Consider the following 17,478-nt stretch of genomic DNA (forward strand, 5'->3'; position numbering starts at 1 on the left):
CAATTTCCCAACAAGAAGTTTTACATGAGGGAAAAATTTACAAACTTCCTCAAACCATCACATCATTTCCAATTAGCTCAAGTTATTAGTTTTAACAATCACTTTTTAATCATCAAAAGATTATAATTTACTCTTTCTTTAAAAAAAATTGACACTTGCTCTTGAAAAAAATTATAAAATATGGAGAATGTTAGAGAAAAGTTACTATAATAGTGTATATTTTATACTTATTATATGGCTATTTTTAATTTTTTATTTTTTATTTTAAATTTAAAAGATATGTAATTTAGATGATATTACATCATGTATACAAAATAATTATTCTCAACAATAACTTCAATCTATATCTATTTTTTAGAAAATTGTGTGCATCTCTCAATCTAGCCGACATGTCGGCCAGAAACGCCGGACATCCAAATACTTAAGTGTGCACGACTGCACATTAATCTCACTTCTCATTTCACACCGATCCGCAATCAACCCACTCTCTCCTAAAACTAAGATCTTCCGCAGACCCAGAACTTCTCGATTAACATCCAAGTCCTAACACAGATCTCATCCAAGATCACAAGCAATTTTCGCCGAGAATCTCAAAAACCCATTTTCTTATATTGCCCGTCAACATGCATACGAGGAAACCCACTTCGAAATTCCTCTTTTTTACCCTCAGTCTTTTTCTATTCCTGAGTTTTCTCATTACTATCAAGGCCTCTGAGCCCGCCCCAAATGAAAATGACAATGAAGATTTGGAAGGTCTTGAAGAACTTATAGCATGGGATGAAGAAGAAGAGAAGCGAGAACAAGAAGGGTCATCCAGTGTGAGGTCATCAGAGGCTGAGGTTTTAACCAGAGCCCAGAGGATTGTTCTTGAGCTTAACAACGATAACACCAAGAGGATCATTGATGGGAATGAGTTCGTGCTCGTTCTGGGGTATGCGCCTTGGTGTGCAAGGAGTGCCGAGCTTATGCCTCAGTTTGCTGAGGCTGCAACTTCACTCAAGGAATTGGGGAGTCCCCTTTTGATGGCCAAGCTCGACGCGGACCGGTATCCGAAGGCGGCGTCCCTTCTTGAGATCAAAGGGTTCCCTACTCTTCTTCTGTTTGTTAATGGGACTTCTCAAGTATACACTGGTGGATTTTCAGCGTAAGTTGCTGCTTTCAGCGGAAGATCTTACTGGACTTGATTTAATAAAAAAAGTTGTGTTTTAAGTGACTAGGGTCTGCTATATGAACCTTTTATTCATAATGGTCTTTCCCGCAGATTAGCGATTTGTTGTGAATTGATTTATTCATCTTATCAAAGCATATGTGTGTCTTAAATTTTCAATTAAAGTTGTAATTGTGCAAATTTGCAACTTAGAAGTTGAATTTGATGCGTTTTTGGGTTAATTTTTATTCAGGGAAGAAATAGTTATCTGGGCAAGAAAGAAAACTGGTGTACCTGTTATTAAAATAAGGTCAGTGGCGGAGGCAGAAGAATTTCTGAAAAAGTACCATACATTTGTTACTGGTCTGTTCGAGGAATGTGAGGTATGTGGATCTGAATCGTTACAAGAATTTTCCTGGAATTTTGGAGAAAAAAATGCTAAACCTGATTACAAAACTTACATAAGTTATTTCCAAATTATTTGCTTTAATGTTGTTCTGTTCTTGTGAACCAGCATTATATTGAAAGGGTCCTGAAAGAGACGCGTTACTGTGTGGTAAAAAAAAAATTTTGTTCCCAACCAATAGATGCAGTTACCCCTTTTTGATTTTTCTAATTGACACTTGGTGAAGCTGATTCTTGTGATTTCACCTCTTGAATGTTGGCTTTAAAATATATTCACTAGTCACTAGGTTTTCTGTTGACATTTCTCCTACAACCGCTGGTGTTCTTTGGACACTGTTAAGTTTCAAAATGCATTAAACTTTTAAATTGAACTAAATAATCATAACTGCGCACTTTTCTTTCAATTTGGCATTGGAGGAAAGTAGGAATAAGAAGTGAGTTGCGATCCTTTTTCCTTTGGTTTACTATAGCTTTTGTTTTCGTGCAGTAGGTATAGGAATGGTGCTATAATGTAATAAAAAATTTGACTAATAAAAAAAAAATGATGTAATCAAAATGTTTATGGTTAAACCATGTTAATTTTTAACAAGTTTGAAGTAAATTGATATTGGCATATGAAGTTTCATGTATGCCAGAAAAAAAGGTTTTCTTTGTATGTTATGCATTTGTCACTTTTTAAGTTTATTCAAACAAACCATGACTTGCCAAGGGATCTCAAAGTGTTTAGTAGACTACACTGTCAAATGTGGCTGAATCTTTTTTTGTTTTTTGTTTTGTTTTTGTTTTTATTTTTTTTTTTGGGGGGGGGGGGGGGGGGGGGGGATTCAATTCTCATTGTTTCAATCCATTGGATGCAATCAAAATTGGCTTAGAAACCATATGTTTTAGCTTCATTCTGGCTGGTGTGGTGATGAATATAATAACACCAGATGATATATCCACAGGGACCTGATAATGAAGAATTTGTAAAAGCGGCAATATCTGACAATGAAATCCAGTTTGTTGAAGTGAGTGGCATCGATGTTGCAAAAGTTCTTTTCCCAGATATCAAAGATACTAACCATTTCATTGGGATTGTTAAAAGTGAACCCGAAAGATACACTAAATACGGTGAGTGTGTGATATGGTGATTGTATATCTGTAACTGCTGCTGATTTTCCTGGTAGGGCTTGTTAGTGGTGACACTCATCTTTCAATTATTACTTGGGGATAAATGTTTCTTGCTAGTGGCAACACTCATCTTTCAATCATCTGTATCATGAAAATTACATGAGCAGGCCACAACTTGCTGATATCCTGAGTGATGAATTTGTTTGACATTGCAGAAGGGACCTTCAAAATGGAAAAAATATTACAGTTTCTGGACAGTAACAAGTTCCCATTAGTTACTAAATTGACTGAGCTAAATTCTGCACGAGTTTACTCTAGCCCTATCAAACTTCAGGTTGTTGATACTCCCTTTACTGTACTTTTTCTTCTGTTGTTTTTCATATCCCATACAATTTTTCTCCATTTTGCTTTATGTATTAGAATCTGTGTTGATAACTGAGGAAAAGATTATACCTTTTGGTGAGTGGGATTTACTTTTAAATATAATGCTGTTGAGACTGTTCATTTTTTTGGTATGAACCGATGATTGCACTTTTCAAAGGTCAATTATTGTATGTAAGAAGAAAGAAAAATATGAACTCTTTCTGTCCTTTTCCCTCTGAAGGGCAGGCCTCAAATCAGTTTTAATTCCCTGTCATCTTAATAAATTGTGATGTGACCATATAGGGGTGATCTAATTGATGTAGTGACCTAGAAAAATCCAATATATGCAGCCAGGTTCGTCAGAAAATTCTATCTCTCAGCTAATCTATGGGAAGGTTCATAGCACTGATGCTGAACGTAGAATTTTGTGGACGTTTGGCTATTAATTTTGAATTGCTGAACCTAGAATTATAAACTAACTTGCCTAGAGTGGAATACAAGTTCAAGCCATCTGGCATGGTTCTGTCAAATACCCATGATCAAAGCTTATATCCAGTACTTCTTAAAGAAGTTATGGTACCGTTCGATGGTGCACACCTGCAAATTTGTCTACAACTCTGATACAAGATGCAATTAGTTGCTGACAGGTTCATCTTTATTATCCTCTAGGTCATTGTCTTTGCAGAGGTTGATGACTTTAAGAATCTTCTTGAGCCCCTTCAAGAAGTTGCCAGAAAGTTCAAGTCAAAGGTAGTTTTTTTAACCTGCATTTTAAGCCATTATTGCAATTATCCAACTTTTATAATGTGATTTCCCATGTAATTTGTGGATGCAGATAATGTTTATATATATAGACATTGCATACGAGAACCTTGCAAAGCCATTCTTAACTTTATTTGGGCTTGAAGAAGCAGAGAACACTGTGGTTAGTTCTCCAGTTAGCAACTAAATGTTTAATGTGATATCATCATCATCATCACTGTCATTATTGTTATTGTTATATTTCTTTCTTCAACATATTTATGCGAGACTATTAAGGACGGTTATAGTTTTCTTTTTTGACATATAGGTGACTGCATTTGATAACAGAATCAGCTCGAAGTTTTTGTTACCATCAGATCCGACCCAGACCAACATAGAAGTAACATACTTTTCTTCCTTTCCAGTTTAAACTTTCCTTTGGAGAGATATCTGCTTGGACCACTATAATCGTATTCTGAATTGGCTTTTTATAGGAGTTTTGCCAAGGGCTCCTGGATGGTGCTCTTTCTCCTTACTTCAAGTCACAGACAATACCAGACAATGTGAGTCTTTTCTACTTTCATATTTCACTCATGTCTTTTTGTCCTTTTTGGGAGGTGTTTATTTCCTTTTCTCTTTTCCCGCCTCACCAATTGGTGCAATGTGGTGATGTCATAAAGGGCATAACATGATGGGCATGATTAATTTCCCAAGACATTTGTGAACCAATAAAAATTGGAATTGTTTGTTTTATATTATTTTATATCTGCAAATCACTGTGATCTTCTAATGTCTCTGTGAACGTGAAAATTGCAGAAAGATGCAAGCATACAGATCATTGTAGGAAAGACATTTGATGACCTGGTTTTGAGCAGTCCTAAGAATGTTCTTCTAGAGGTTTGATATTTTTGTGCCTTCCAGCTACTTCTCCTTTGCTCATGACAACTAGTCTCCTTTAGTCCAAAATACTGTTAGATATAAGCTTGCTTATCAAACAGATGGTAGTATTATCAACTTGAAGTTGTGTGGGTACTGTTAGTTGATAACAAAACTTCATGGAAACTACATTTTATGGTATAGGAAACCACTTTCCTTCATTTTGGAGAATAATAGGATTCATTATATACATGGTAGGTAGTATTCTGGTTCTCCTTATGTAATTGTAGTGAGCATTTTCTTGGTAGCACATTCCCAACACACTTGCTGAAATTTCTATAGCAGCCTAGGGTTTCAAAATTATTCTAGTGGAGATTAATTAAAGTCTTTCCCTAAAGAACCTATATTCTCCGTTGGCACAGGTATACACACCGTGGTGCATCAAGTGTGAAACCACCAGCAAGCATGTTGAAAAGTTGGCTAAGCACTTCAAAGGTTTGGATAATCTGGTATTTGCAAGGATAGACGCTTCTGCTAATGAACACCCAAAACTGCAGGTAGGTTTATTATTATTGCACTTATGTCGCGACATTGTGTACTATTTATGAAGTTACAACGTTGGTATGGCTTTACTCAAATTCTGTAAAAGACTGAATAAACTTGTTTCAAATGGCTGGAGAAAAAGGAACTGTTTCCTCCATTTTAATTTCTTGTGGTGTATGAATGCTCCCTTGAGCTTTTATGCCCATTGCTTTTCTTATCAACTTAGAATCAGTATTTTTTGTTATGGGTTCTACTTAGTATTTGTCCAGTTTGTTTTGAGGCACTTGCTTGAGCCCATCTTACACACAAGCTCTCCCAGATTACAATATCTTTTTTTCTTATTCTAAATCTCACTGATTTTGCTGCAATTGATATTAAGCCATGATTACGGTGAATACTTTACCCTTTTAAAAAATGCCATTTTCATTCTAGTGCCTGAATGAAAAGGGTGCAGGTGTCTCAGTAATTTCGAATCACTTGAATCTTATCAATGAAACACATTTTTGGCCATATAAATGATGATGCTGATGAGGGTTTTGCTTTCGTTATCTTGATATATTGCAGGTAGATGACTATCCAACACTCCTCTTTTACCCTGCAGAGGATAAATCAAATCCGGTAATTATTTCATGACATACTATGTATATTTATGGTTACGTGTGCTTTATCCAATTCATGGAAGTAATCTATTATGCTTGCAGATCAAGCTATCTACTAAATCCAGCTTGAAGGATCTGGCGGCATCTATCAACAAACATGTGAAAGCTAAAGATCACGTTACGAAAGATGAATTATAGAAAAGGACATTGACTAAATATACTGAGAATTTAAGTCATCAATAAAGAAATACAGAGTTAGTTTTACCAATAGAATTTTGAGCGGGAAAAAACCACTACCTAATCAAGGAAATCCAACCATTCATCTTGGATTGATATGTGTATCCTTGGTCAAGCTTCTTCTATAGTAGCAGTTTATCTCTGATCATTTCTTTCTTATCCTCCGAAGTAGAGACCAAGTTTAGGGGTTACATCATTCAGGATTGTAGTGTTGTCAAGTTCATCTGAGATAAATTTCACACGTAGCTAGTAATTTGATATGTATGTGATGTCGCATCGACAAGACAAGCCTCTGAGCCCCTATAAGCCTCCTTAAACGTGTGAGTAACATGTTGGACCATACGTGCGAGTGAATTACTTTAGTATTGAAAACTTGCATGTTCTTGTTTCCCATGCTTCTCTTTTCCGCCAGGGGAATGCCAAATTCAACGAAAGAATAGGAGATAAGGAAGGCGAAGATCCAAAAAGGTAATGCCTTAAAGTAAACTGTTAACCATTCTATAATTCTCTATAAATTAAAATCCTCCAGAATATTTTATGCACTCAGCCACTTTCAATTGCAGTCTGGTATTTAGTAGATGATTACTCTCTCTTTTTGTCTTTGATCGCTGAACATTATCCGTGTTTGAAATTTAATATAGAGATTACAACCGACTGGTTTCACTCACAAGATCTCTACCACTTGCTTCGGTTTGAATGGGGGTCAAAAATATTATTCTGAGCTTGGCATTGTAAAGTAGGCTGCTTTTTGTGTTGCATGATCTGCTAAAGAGACCCCCACTGAAGTCATACGGAATCGATTTTTCTAAACTCCAACCTTCACTAGCTATAGAATGAATCAAATTGCTCCGTATTTCTCCTTCGACATGACATGCATCCAGAGGCTAATCTTCAACGCTCATGAAAATTACAAAAGCTTGTTAGTGTCAAGAAGTTATGTTTGGCCTTGACAATTTGCCTATCCAATCAATAGAATTAAGATTTCAGAACCCTGGTGCAATATGGTTCGACTTTCAAAATACAAATTCTTAAAGAATGAGTGCTTCGAGCCCAGACCCAGGTGCAAGGGTGTTAATGCTTCACAACTATTTATGTTTTTGCAGTTGGACGAATTTCAGAACCAGATCAGCGAGTGTAGAAAAGCGAGCACCATCTTCCCAATGATCCTGAAAATTTGTAAAATACAAAGCAGAAAAATATGGAGCTGAAAAATATGAAAATGTTTGGCATCAAGATCCAATTGATTCCTGAGCATGGGAATAATTTTAAAGGTCATAGAGAATTAAATAGTCTAAAAATTTGAAATTAAGAAAGTCGAGCAAGAGCTTTCAAGTTGCTTCGTATGTGCAGATGTTTTCAAATCCCATGTACTCATGCTGCTTAATACTTCTAATCGTGTTTGCTATGCTTACACCACCTGTTCATAAAGAAACAAAAACTGTTCAGTATTTATGAAAACTTTAAAATCTGAATATAGGATGAACCCATAACTAGATCAATCTTTTTCAAATAACTTTAATCTTTTATGCGAACTGCAATAAGTACTTATTCCAAAATGACAAATACCTAGTGATATAGCACTGACAAAAATTGTGGAAGCCAAAATGAAGATGATCAAAGATGCTCTCCCTAGTATGGCGATCGCCTTTCTTACCACATACTGCCCTACAAGGGCAGCAACGGATGCAACTGCAATAAAGTACAGAGCTGCAAGAAATTATCAGAAAAAGTTAGCACTACCTGTGTTGAATTTTGGGGGGGAAATGGTAGTTTCCTTTGGTAATCTAAATTATTATTCGTGTGGTGGTACTCATCTTTACTTACCGTATGGAACAGGGAATCGTTTCAGAAGGTAATATTGTACGACAGACATGGTTGAAGAAAATGTCATGATAAAGGTTGCTGTGGCACTTGACACCTGAAAGATAAAATGTCCAGTAAACTCTCAAGTTTCGAAATTATAAAGGGGAGATTGAATTCAAGCAAAGAATATTTATCAAGGTGAAATCATAAATATGGCTGTAGGATTGAACAGCTATCATCTAACCACTGAATAGACTCCTTAAAGATGCTTTGCTTTCTTCATTACCAGTTTTCTGAGGCTATTAACATTTAAGTGTACAAAGAAATACAAACTTACTGCCTAACATAAATGTCATTGTTTTTCTCTGATCCTGCAAAAACAGAAATGTTATCCAGACTAAATTTGAAAGCATCGAAGCACCCAACGCACCTGAGGAGGGACTCCCAGCTCCAGAAAAAGTGGACCCAAAATGAATCCTCCACCAAGACCAAGCAACCCTCCGACTATGCCAGCTAATATTCCACATGCACAATAAAGAACCAACTGGTGCACTCGCAAATTTGTGTCTGCTTCTCCCTTTGATGCGATCACTCTCTGCCCTTTGTACAGGTTCACGGCTTCATATGAAGTCACTCCAACGGTTACTGGGATCTGAGGATGACAAAAGGAAAATAAACCATCACCAAGATGCTCGAGGAATAGTTTTCAAGTATCTTAGTATCCAAGCCCACAGCTCTTCTATTCTCGTTGAAGTTGTGAAAGGTACCTGCAATAGGTTTAGTACCCAATACAGCACCGAACAAGTAGTTGTATGATTCTGTATCCAACACATGAGAAACCCATCAATCTAGCTCATTGATGCGAGAAGCAAAGGAAAACTAATCATAGAGTACTTCTAGAAAGAAAATTAAGCACGAAGCTGAATAAAACCTTGGCGATCTGCAGTCCAAGGACAATGATCCACACTGCAGAAAGTACTCCAACTTCCTTCCAGTAAATATTCTCAAGAATAGAGACCTGGGAATTTTACAGATGTCAGTCATGAAAACCATGAGTCAAAGAAGGATTGACTGTGTATTCTAACCTTTGATTTTTCAGATTCCTTGCTCTCTGAACGAGTGCTAGTGCTTGGGTCTGCAGGTAGAGGCTTGTATTCGACCTCCTGATCAATACCTCTATCTGATTTAAGAACACATTAGCCAGGCTAAGAATTCTTTGAGAAACCCAAGGTAAAGAAACAGAGAGAGAGAGAGAGAGAGAGAGAGAGAGAGATTAACTCACTTCTTGATTGCAAAAATCTAGCAGCCTCCTGGAAATAAGAGGAACAAGTAAGAAATTAAGTGTTGAAGCATAAAGAACTTCAATTTAAACTAAGAGTATGAGCAAAAATTTTGAGCTACCCTTTTAATTATGGTTTCCTTTTTCCATGTTTCAACACCCTTAATGAATGCCTTGCTTGAAGTCACTGCAGGTAATCATGACCGGATCAGGGAGGCTGTCCAAGAAGAACACGCAGAAATAGCAGTTCTAAAGATAATTACCTATGAAGGTGACCATTAACAAGACTGTGATTATCCAGTCAGGAAAAATCACATTGAAAGTAACTCCAATACTGATCCCCAACACCAACATGGGCTGAAACAGAAGTGCAAGATCATAATCAATAACAGGCAGCTCAAGTGTAGGATGTCTTTGCCTTAAATTGTAGAAAACAGTTGCCGCAGCTCCACCCATGATCATACCTGAACCAAACAAACCAAATCAAGGAAAATTTCCCTCATATATCATGTTAATTAGAAAGGTGAAAAGTAAATTAGAAATCAAATTTCAGTATATCAACTTATGAGCCGTGACCAATTTAGAGTGCAGTATACGCAAAGGAAAGAAAGAACTGCATCCAAGCTGGAAGGCTCTCAAATCCACTTTACCATTTTGAAATTAAAAGAACCAGTATCATAAAATATATATATATATAAATTCACCTTGACCTGTCATCTTATATTTTTGTGATAATTCATAATTTAACATAAAGAGATCTCAAGTTCAAAGCATGAATCTTCACTTTTAACGCTTAATTTTAGTTTTAAAATTCCACTTGAGGGGACAAAGCTTGAAAGTTGATAAGACTCCAACATTCCCACGCAGAATTTTGGATAAACTCAGATCGATGGCTATAGGGACAGTATGAGCTCAATATCCACCTACATTGAAACTCTACACTCTACAGAGACGTGGGGCTTCTCAAAAGCTATTGGGTGACAGAAATAAATGAAAAGGAGAGAAAACACCTATGAGGATGAGGATGGTACTTACATTTGGATAGGGCTGTCGATGATTTCTGGTCAAACCCAATAATAAGGGTAAGCATGGGAACAAAGATGCCACCCCCACCAACTCCTCCCACAGTTCCAAAAGCTGCCCCAAAGAATCCTATGATGGTGCCAACAACAATCTTCCAGCCAAACTCCATATCCTGTAAACCCAATCTCTCAACATTAGTAGTTTTACTATTTGTACCATCAATTGGCACAATAACAACAAATTAAAAAGGAAAATCACAAAAGGTAGTACACCCAACAGTACATAAAAAAAAAATATTTGTTCTTCATTTGTCGCAAGAAAACAAATTAAATTTGAAGTTTCTGTACTCTTTTTTTTTTTTTTTTTTTGGGGGGGGGGGGGGGGGGGGGGGGTTTGTCACACTGTTGTTGAAAGGGTTGCATAGTGGGCCAAGGTAGTAGTGTGGGCTTTGAAGAATAGGGGAACTGGACACCTGAAGGAGTAAAACGGGCTGGCCTCTCTCATTGATGTTTTCGGCTTTAGTGTTTTGTTGTCAGCTTTATTTTAACTATCGTATCTGTATGGACTTAAGGCCCATGGCCCACGAGGTAGTTTATATTTCTGTTAATTGCTTATTTTCTGATTGGTTAGCACACCTGGAGGTCCGTAGCATGAGACCCTTGGTGGTTATTAGTGGGAACGCTGTGCTATTGTCTGTGCCGAATGATATTAAAATCCTTCTCTCTATTTTCTCTCTTTAATTCTATCTTGGAGGCTCTCACCCTCGAAGTGAGAACTTTATCTTCTTCCTATTTCCATCAACAATTGTGTGTTACAATTCTGGTATCAGAGATTTGGATCCAAAAACAACTGCTCTTTTGGAATGGCAGAAGGGACAAGGATGAACCCACTCTAGGAAGGCTTGGGGTCGTTAAAAAAATCAACTGAGGCGCAATTCAAGAGTGCAGAAGCTGAAACCTTTGGGTTGCAGAGTCAGCTCCAGGATGGCTTGGCTACCCTTACAAGGTCCACAGAATTGCAATTCAAGACTGTTGAAACCGAGATCCTTAGAATGAAGAGGCAGTTTGACTCGGTTGTTCATCAGCTTGCAGCATTGACAATGGAGATGCAGAGCATGAACTAGGATGCTTCCTCGGGGTAGACTTCTTTGATTCCTCATCACTTGCAGAAAGAACAGCACCAAGGGTCAGGAGGGGAGTCTTTTCCCAGGTCAGTACGTATAGACTTTCCTAGTTTTTGTAGGGAGGACCCAAGTGGATGGCTATATAAGGCTAACCACTTCTTTAATTACAACAACACACTGCCCCAACAAAAATTGAGGATAGCCTCATTTTATATGGAAGGCCAAGCCCTGATATGGTTTCAAGACTTGGAGGAAACAGGGAATTTGGGCAATTGGGAAGAGTTTTCCAAGGCAATTCTAACTAGGTTTGGCCCCAGCTCGTATGATGACCCTATGCAGACCATCACTAGGCTCAAACAAAATGGTACAGTGGAGGAACACAAATCTAAGTTTGAGGCAATGTCTAATAGGCTTCGGGGTTTGTCTGCGTACTATAAACTCAGTTGTTTCTTAAGTGGGTTGAAAGATGACATTCAACTCCCAGTAAGAATATTCAACCCAACTAATTTACTCTCTGCTTATAGCCTAGCTAAGATCCAGGAGGAACACTTAGGAGTTATAAGGAGGAACCCGAGGGGCTTGCAAAATCATCATGAACCAGGATTGCTAAAACCCCCAACTCAAACCCTACAACTACACAGAAAGGAGGATCTAAGGCCTAGGTACCTGTCAAGAAAATTAATTCCCAGCAAATGAAGGAGAGAAGGGAAAGGGGCTTGTGTTATCACTGTGACTCTTAAGTGGAACCAAGGCCACAACTGTTCCAACTCCAAGCTATTCCTAATTGAGGATGTAGAAGAAGAATATGAAGTTGGCAGTGATAGTGAAAAGATAGAGAAGATGCTGTTAGGGGAGGAGGGAGAAAACCAGAAAACAGAACCACAACCAGAAATTTCCCTACATGCCCTGATTGGCTCACAGAACCGGAAAACAATGAGAGTGAGAGGGAGAGTAGGTAGCCAAGAAGTTATTATGCTAATTGACTTGAGGAGTGCCTACAATTTTTTAGACCCATCAGTTGTAAGGATGGGTAATATACCATTTAATGGGGATGAACATGTGAGAGTGACGATTGACAATAGAGAACAGGTCACTAGTGAAGGGAGAGTAACTAAACTGGGATTTAAGGTGCAAGACACCCATTTTTTTGCTGATGTGCATGTTCTAGTACTTGCAGGTTGTGACAAGGTGCTAGGGGTGCAGTGGTTGAGAGGCTTGGGCCCTTTCCTCTGGGATTTCCAGAACTTACTGATGAAGTTCCAGCATGAAGGGAAAACTGTACAACTAAGGGGCTTGAGTCATTCTCAGGGAATTGAAGAAGGGGGCATTAACAAACACAACAGGTTGGAAAAGAGAGGGCTACTGCTTCAGTTGGTTGAAGAGGAATCGAGTGAACAGAATGGGGCAATACCCGAACCTGTCCAAGAGTTGTTCAGTCAAAATTCAGATGTGTTTGGAGAGCCAAAAGGACTGCCACTCCACTGAACACATGACCACCTTATTAACCTCTACCCAAACACTCCAGCCATATCAGTTCGACACTATAGATACCCTTATTTCCAAAAAGACAAAATAGAAAATATTGTGAAGGAGTTGCTGACCACAAGAGTCATTAGCCGAGCCAAAACCCCTATTCCTCACATGTCCTATTGGTGAGAAAAGCTGATGGCTCTTGGAGGATGTGTGTTGACTACCGGGCTTTGAACAAGGCAACCATTAAGGACAAATATCCTATCCCAGTAGTAGAAGAACTATTAGATGAGCTAAGTGGACCAGAATTATTCTCTAAGCTAGATCTATATTCGGGATATCACCAGATAAAGGTGAGGATAGAAGACATCCCTAAAACTGCCTTCAGGACACATGAGGGCCACTTTGAATTCCTGGTTATGCCCTTAGGGCTAACCAATGCTCCCTCAACATTTCAAAGTCTCATGAATGAGATTTTCAAGCCTTATCTAAGGAAGTTTGTCCTAGTTTTTTTTATGACATATTAATATACAGCAAGACAACAAAGGAACACTTAAAGCACCTGGAACTAACCCTGGAGATTTTGAGGAAAAACATCTTACTAGCTAAGCCCTCTAAGTGCTCTTTTGCTAAGTTTGAAGTAACCTATTTGGGCCACTTAATATCAGCATGTGGGGTAAAAGCAGACTCTGAAAAAATAGGGCCATTGAGGAATGACCCTTCCCTACAACACTAAAATCTCTAAGGGGATTTTTAGGGTTGATAGGGTATTATAGGCGGTTCATCAGAGGATATGGAGGAATAGCTAGGCCCTTAACCAATTTATTGAAGAAAAATCATTTTGTATGGTCTCATGAGGCTAAAGAGGCTTTTCTCAAACTTAAGGCAGCAAGGACTTGGCCACCTATGCTAGCCTTACCAGACTTTTCAGTGCCTTTTGTAATAGAATGTGATGCCTCAGGAAATGCAGTTGGGGCTGTGCTTATGCAGAGAAACAGACCTATCACTTACTACAACCAAGCTCTCAAAGGAAGGGTGCTAGCATGGTCTACCTATGAGAAAGAGTTGTATGCACTTGTGACTACCATCCAAAAATGGAGACCCTACCTGACCTGATTGGTCAGTGCTTCACTATCAAAACTGATCACTGAAGCCTGAAATACCTCCTAGAGTAGAAGGTGGGGAACCTTATGCAAAAAAAGTGGGTTTCCAAGCCTTTAGGGTATGATATTAAGGTGGAGTACAAAAAGGGGCAGGAAAACAAGGAGGCCGATGCTTTGTCCAAGAGGGATGAGGACAGTAAGGCTGAAGTGGAAGCCAGCATCTCTGCCCTATCTATTCCCACTACTGAATGGTGGGAGGAGTTGAAACTGGGATATACCAGGGATCCCTAGGCCCTCAGCTTATTTTTTAAATGGAAAGATGGGTCTTTACCCCAGAAGTTCATAGTGAAGGGAGGGCTCTTATACTACAAACAAAAGATTTTTGTTGCTGATGATGGGGAAAACAGGCAAAAGGTGTTACAAATGCTGCACAACAGCCCTGTAGGGGGTCATTCAGGGTATGATAAGACCCTGCATCGAGTAAAGAGGGAATATTATTGGCCTGGAATGAGATCAGACATCAAAAGATTGATAAGGGAATGTGAAACTTGCCAGAGGGTCAAAGGTGATTAGTCTAAACCAAGTGGTTTATTACAGCCTCTCCCAATTCCTTCCCAGCCCTGGCCCATATCTCAAGGACTTCATAGAAGGCCTACCCCTCTCCCAAGGTTTCGACAGTCTATGGGTGGTTGTAGATAGACTCACCAAATACTCTCACTTTACCCCTTTGACACACCCCTTTAATGCCAAGACCTTAGCCCATTTATTTGTCAAACACATCCTAAAACTCCATGGCATGCCCCAAACCATCATCTCAGATCGGGGAAGCACCTTCACTAGCACCTTTTGGCAAGAGCTATTCAAGACCTAGGGAACTCAATTGGCCATTAGCACCTCCTATCATCCCCAAACTGATGGCCAAATGGAGAGAGTAAACAAGTGCCTTGAGAATTATCTTATGTGCTTTATGGGTGACAGGCCTAAGGTGTGGGCACAGTGGATACCCCTAGCCGAATGGTGGTATTATACCACCCTACATGCCTCTGACACGCCTAACCCATTTTGAGGCCCTCTATGGCAACCCAACGTTGTTGACAGTGGCCCCCTATGTACACCACTTCTCCAACCCTCTCTATGATCAGGCTTCAACCCTATTGGCAGTTGACAGTGGCCCACTGCAAGAACTTGAAGTTGTCCCCTCGATACTACGGCCCCTTCCAGATCATAGAGAGGGTTGGAGAAGTGGTGTATCGCCTTCAGCTGCCACCCACCACTATCATTCACCCAGTGTTCCACATCTCGCAGTTCAAGAAGAAGTTTGGCCAGCAGGTAGTTGCTCATCAAACCCTTCCCCCAGTGAACCAAGACAGCACTTTGAAGCTAGAACCATCGGAGATTTTAGCAAGGAGGGTCAAAAAGGTGCGGAACCAGGCCTTGGTGGACCTACTTACCCGTTGGCAGGGGCAACATGTCGACGATGCAACCTGGGAACCCTACCAGGTTTTGAAGGAGCACTATCCTTTCCTTGCAGTATTGTCACACAGTGTTGTTGAAGGGTTGCGTAGTGGGCCAGAGTGGGCCAAGGTAGTAGTGTGGGCTTTGAAGAATAAGGGAACTGGACACCTAATGGAGTAAAACGGGCTGGGCTCTCTCATTTTTGTTTTCAGCTTTAGTGTTTTGTTGTCAGCTTTATTTTAACTATCGTATCTGTATTAACTTTAGGCCCACAGTAGCCCACGAGGTAGTTTATATTTCTGTTAGTTGCTTATTTTCTAATTGGTTAGCACACCTAGAGGTCCGTCGCATGAGACCCTTGGTGGTTATTGGTGGAAATGCCGTGCTATTGTCAGTGCTGAATGATATTACAGAAATCCTTCTCTCTATTTTCTCTCTCTAAGACCCCATTTGGATACTGAAACACTATCAACCTATCTCATCTCATCATTATAACTTTTTAAAATTTCTATACAAAATATAATACATAATTCAATTTTCTTTCAAATCCCAAAACAATAATAATTAGGGGTGAAATTGGTCGGTCTAAACAGGAAAAACCGACCGGACCAACTCGAGACCAAGACCGATCAGTCTCGATCCTTGAAATAGAGGACCGAGAATTTTCGGTCTAGTCCCGGTCCAGGGGTTTCCCACCCTAGACCGGACCGGAGCGACCGATTTTTTTGTTTTAAATATATATATATATATTATATATAATATTTATATAATAATTGTATAATTAATTATGTAATTTTTATCAAATCTATCACTATTAAAAATATAAAATTTCAATTAACTAATTATATAAGTTAAGATTGCAATTTTCATTTAATTTATTATCATTGACCATATAAAATAATTTTTTATTGAACTAATTACATAATCCATATTAATAATTCACTTAATTTTAATTTAGTATTTAAATAAATTTTTTATTAATTTATTTATAAAAAAAAGAAGAAGAAGAAAAGCCGGATCAGACCAAAACGAAAGCTACCGGACCGGTCCGATTCCTAGGGATGTTCGGTCCGAAAAAAATGATAGACTGAAAATTTCGATATCACTCTCAGATTGCACATTTACACCCCTTATAATAATATTAAAAAATAATATTTTATTCAATTTATATAAAATCATCTCTTCTCACCTCACTATCCAAATAAGCCATACTTCTATCTTAGAGGCTCGCAGCCACGAAGTGAGAATTTTATCTTCTTCCTATTTCCATCAACAATTGTCCGTGTTACAGTTGTTCCTTGATCAGTGAACCAAAATAAAGAGGGTAGAGGTAGTTGTACAAAACATGTAGGAGAAAAACATGCAATCAAAACAAATGTAGTTGTACAAAACGCTGTAGGCATTATAAGACCAGAAAAGTTTTACTCACCGGCCAAATACGATCAGCCGACAATCGGCCCTGTTCCCATAAGGAATTCCAGACTTTCATAACATGATCACAGTCAACCTCTTCCTTGTCATTGTAACTTGAAGCTCTTCCTTTTGCCGAAACAATTAACAACGAAGACACAAGGAGAAGACTAATCACAGCTATTTCAATCAACTTCGAACCCCTCCATTCTGATCCCGTCCAAGCCATCATATTTTCTCTTACTTGCTCCTCTCTTCTTCAGAAGCTCATTTTTTTCAATAATAAAAAAAAAAAAAAAAGCCTTTTTTGCGAAACCCAATTCGTAGATGAAGTTCTAGTCCACTTTGAGTACAGTAGAAACTTTTAGAGCAAAAAGGGAAAAGGGTACAGGGACAAGCCACTCTGCCTGACTCTTTGAGTGGGACAGTGGTAGAAGCGCAAAGCTCGATCTGAACTCGTTTCCCGTTTTAATTTGTGCTCACGAAACACTGGAAAACAACAGAACTTTAACATAAATGCTTGGATCGAAATACCGACCGTAATGGGCCGTCTTTTTTAGCCTTCGTAAGCCTTTTGTCTCGGGGATGGATGGAGGGAGGGAGGGAGAGAGAGAGAGAGAGAGAGAGAGAGAGAGAGAGAGCGCTCTGCTTTCTTCCTGTGGTGCGGAGAGAGTAGATCCCTGCAACGGGTGAGTGACACCAAGGGGAAGAAGAGTCGATTTTGAGACAATCGGACGAACTCACCAAGTGAGTTTATTGCGGTCAGAATTCACTCAATTTCACTCCACTCA

At 38.9% G+C, this 17,478-nt stretch overlaps 2 protein-coding genes across 2 annotated transcripts; one reads left to right on the top strand and one right to left on the bottom strand.

Moving 5' to 3' along the window:
• The first annotated feature begins 377 nt into the window (after positions 1-377).
• Positions 378-6,561, top strand: LOC121259177 (protein disulfide isomerase-like 1-6). Its single transcript, XM_041160686.1, has 12 exons — positions 378-1,144; positions 1,401-1,530; positions 2,497-2,662; positions 2,878-2,996; positions 3,695-3,775; positions 3,861-3,950; positions 4,095-4,166; positions 4,261-4,329; positions 4,583-4,663; positions 5,065-5,199; positions 5,750-5,803; positions 5,887-6,561. Exons 1-12 carry the CDS (start codon positions 624-626, stop codon positions 5,980-5,982), a joined length of 1,614 nt encoding a protein of 537 aa, XP_041016620.1. The 5' UTR covers positions 378-623; the 3' UTR covers positions 5,983-6,561.
• A 593-nt stretch (positions 6,562-7,154) lies between these two features.
• Positions 7,155-17,477, bottom strand: LOC121259466 (sulfite exporter TauE/SafE family protein 3-like). The gene is made up of 12 exons (XM_041161067.1): positions 16,707-17,477; positions 10,139-10,298; positions 9,367-9,567; positions 9,226-9,290; positions 9,107-9,134; positions 8,910-9,004; positions 8,756-8,842; positions 8,592-8,642; positions 8,255-8,476; positions 7,846-7,939; positions 7,588-7,728; positions 7,155-7,438 (listed from the first exon to the last, which is right to left on the bottom strand). Exons 1-12 carry the CDS (start codon positions 16,917-16,919, stop codon positions 7,350-7,352), a joined length of 1,446 nt encoding a protein of 481 aa, XP_041017001.1. The 5' UTR covers positions 16,920-17,477; the 3' UTR covers positions 7,155-7,349.
• Between the last annotated feature and the right edge of the window lies 1 nt (position 17,478).

The sequence above is a fragment of the Juglans microcarpa x Juglans regia genome, chromosome 1D, assembly GCF_004785595.1.
Source record: "Juglans microcarpa x Juglans regia isolate MS1-56 chromosome 1D, Jm3101_v1.0, whole genome shotgun sequence".
Classification (NCBI taxonomy): domain Eukaryota; kingdom Viridiplantae; phylum Streptophyta; class Magnoliopsida; order Fagales; family Juglandaceae; genus Juglans; species Juglans microcarpa x Juglans regia.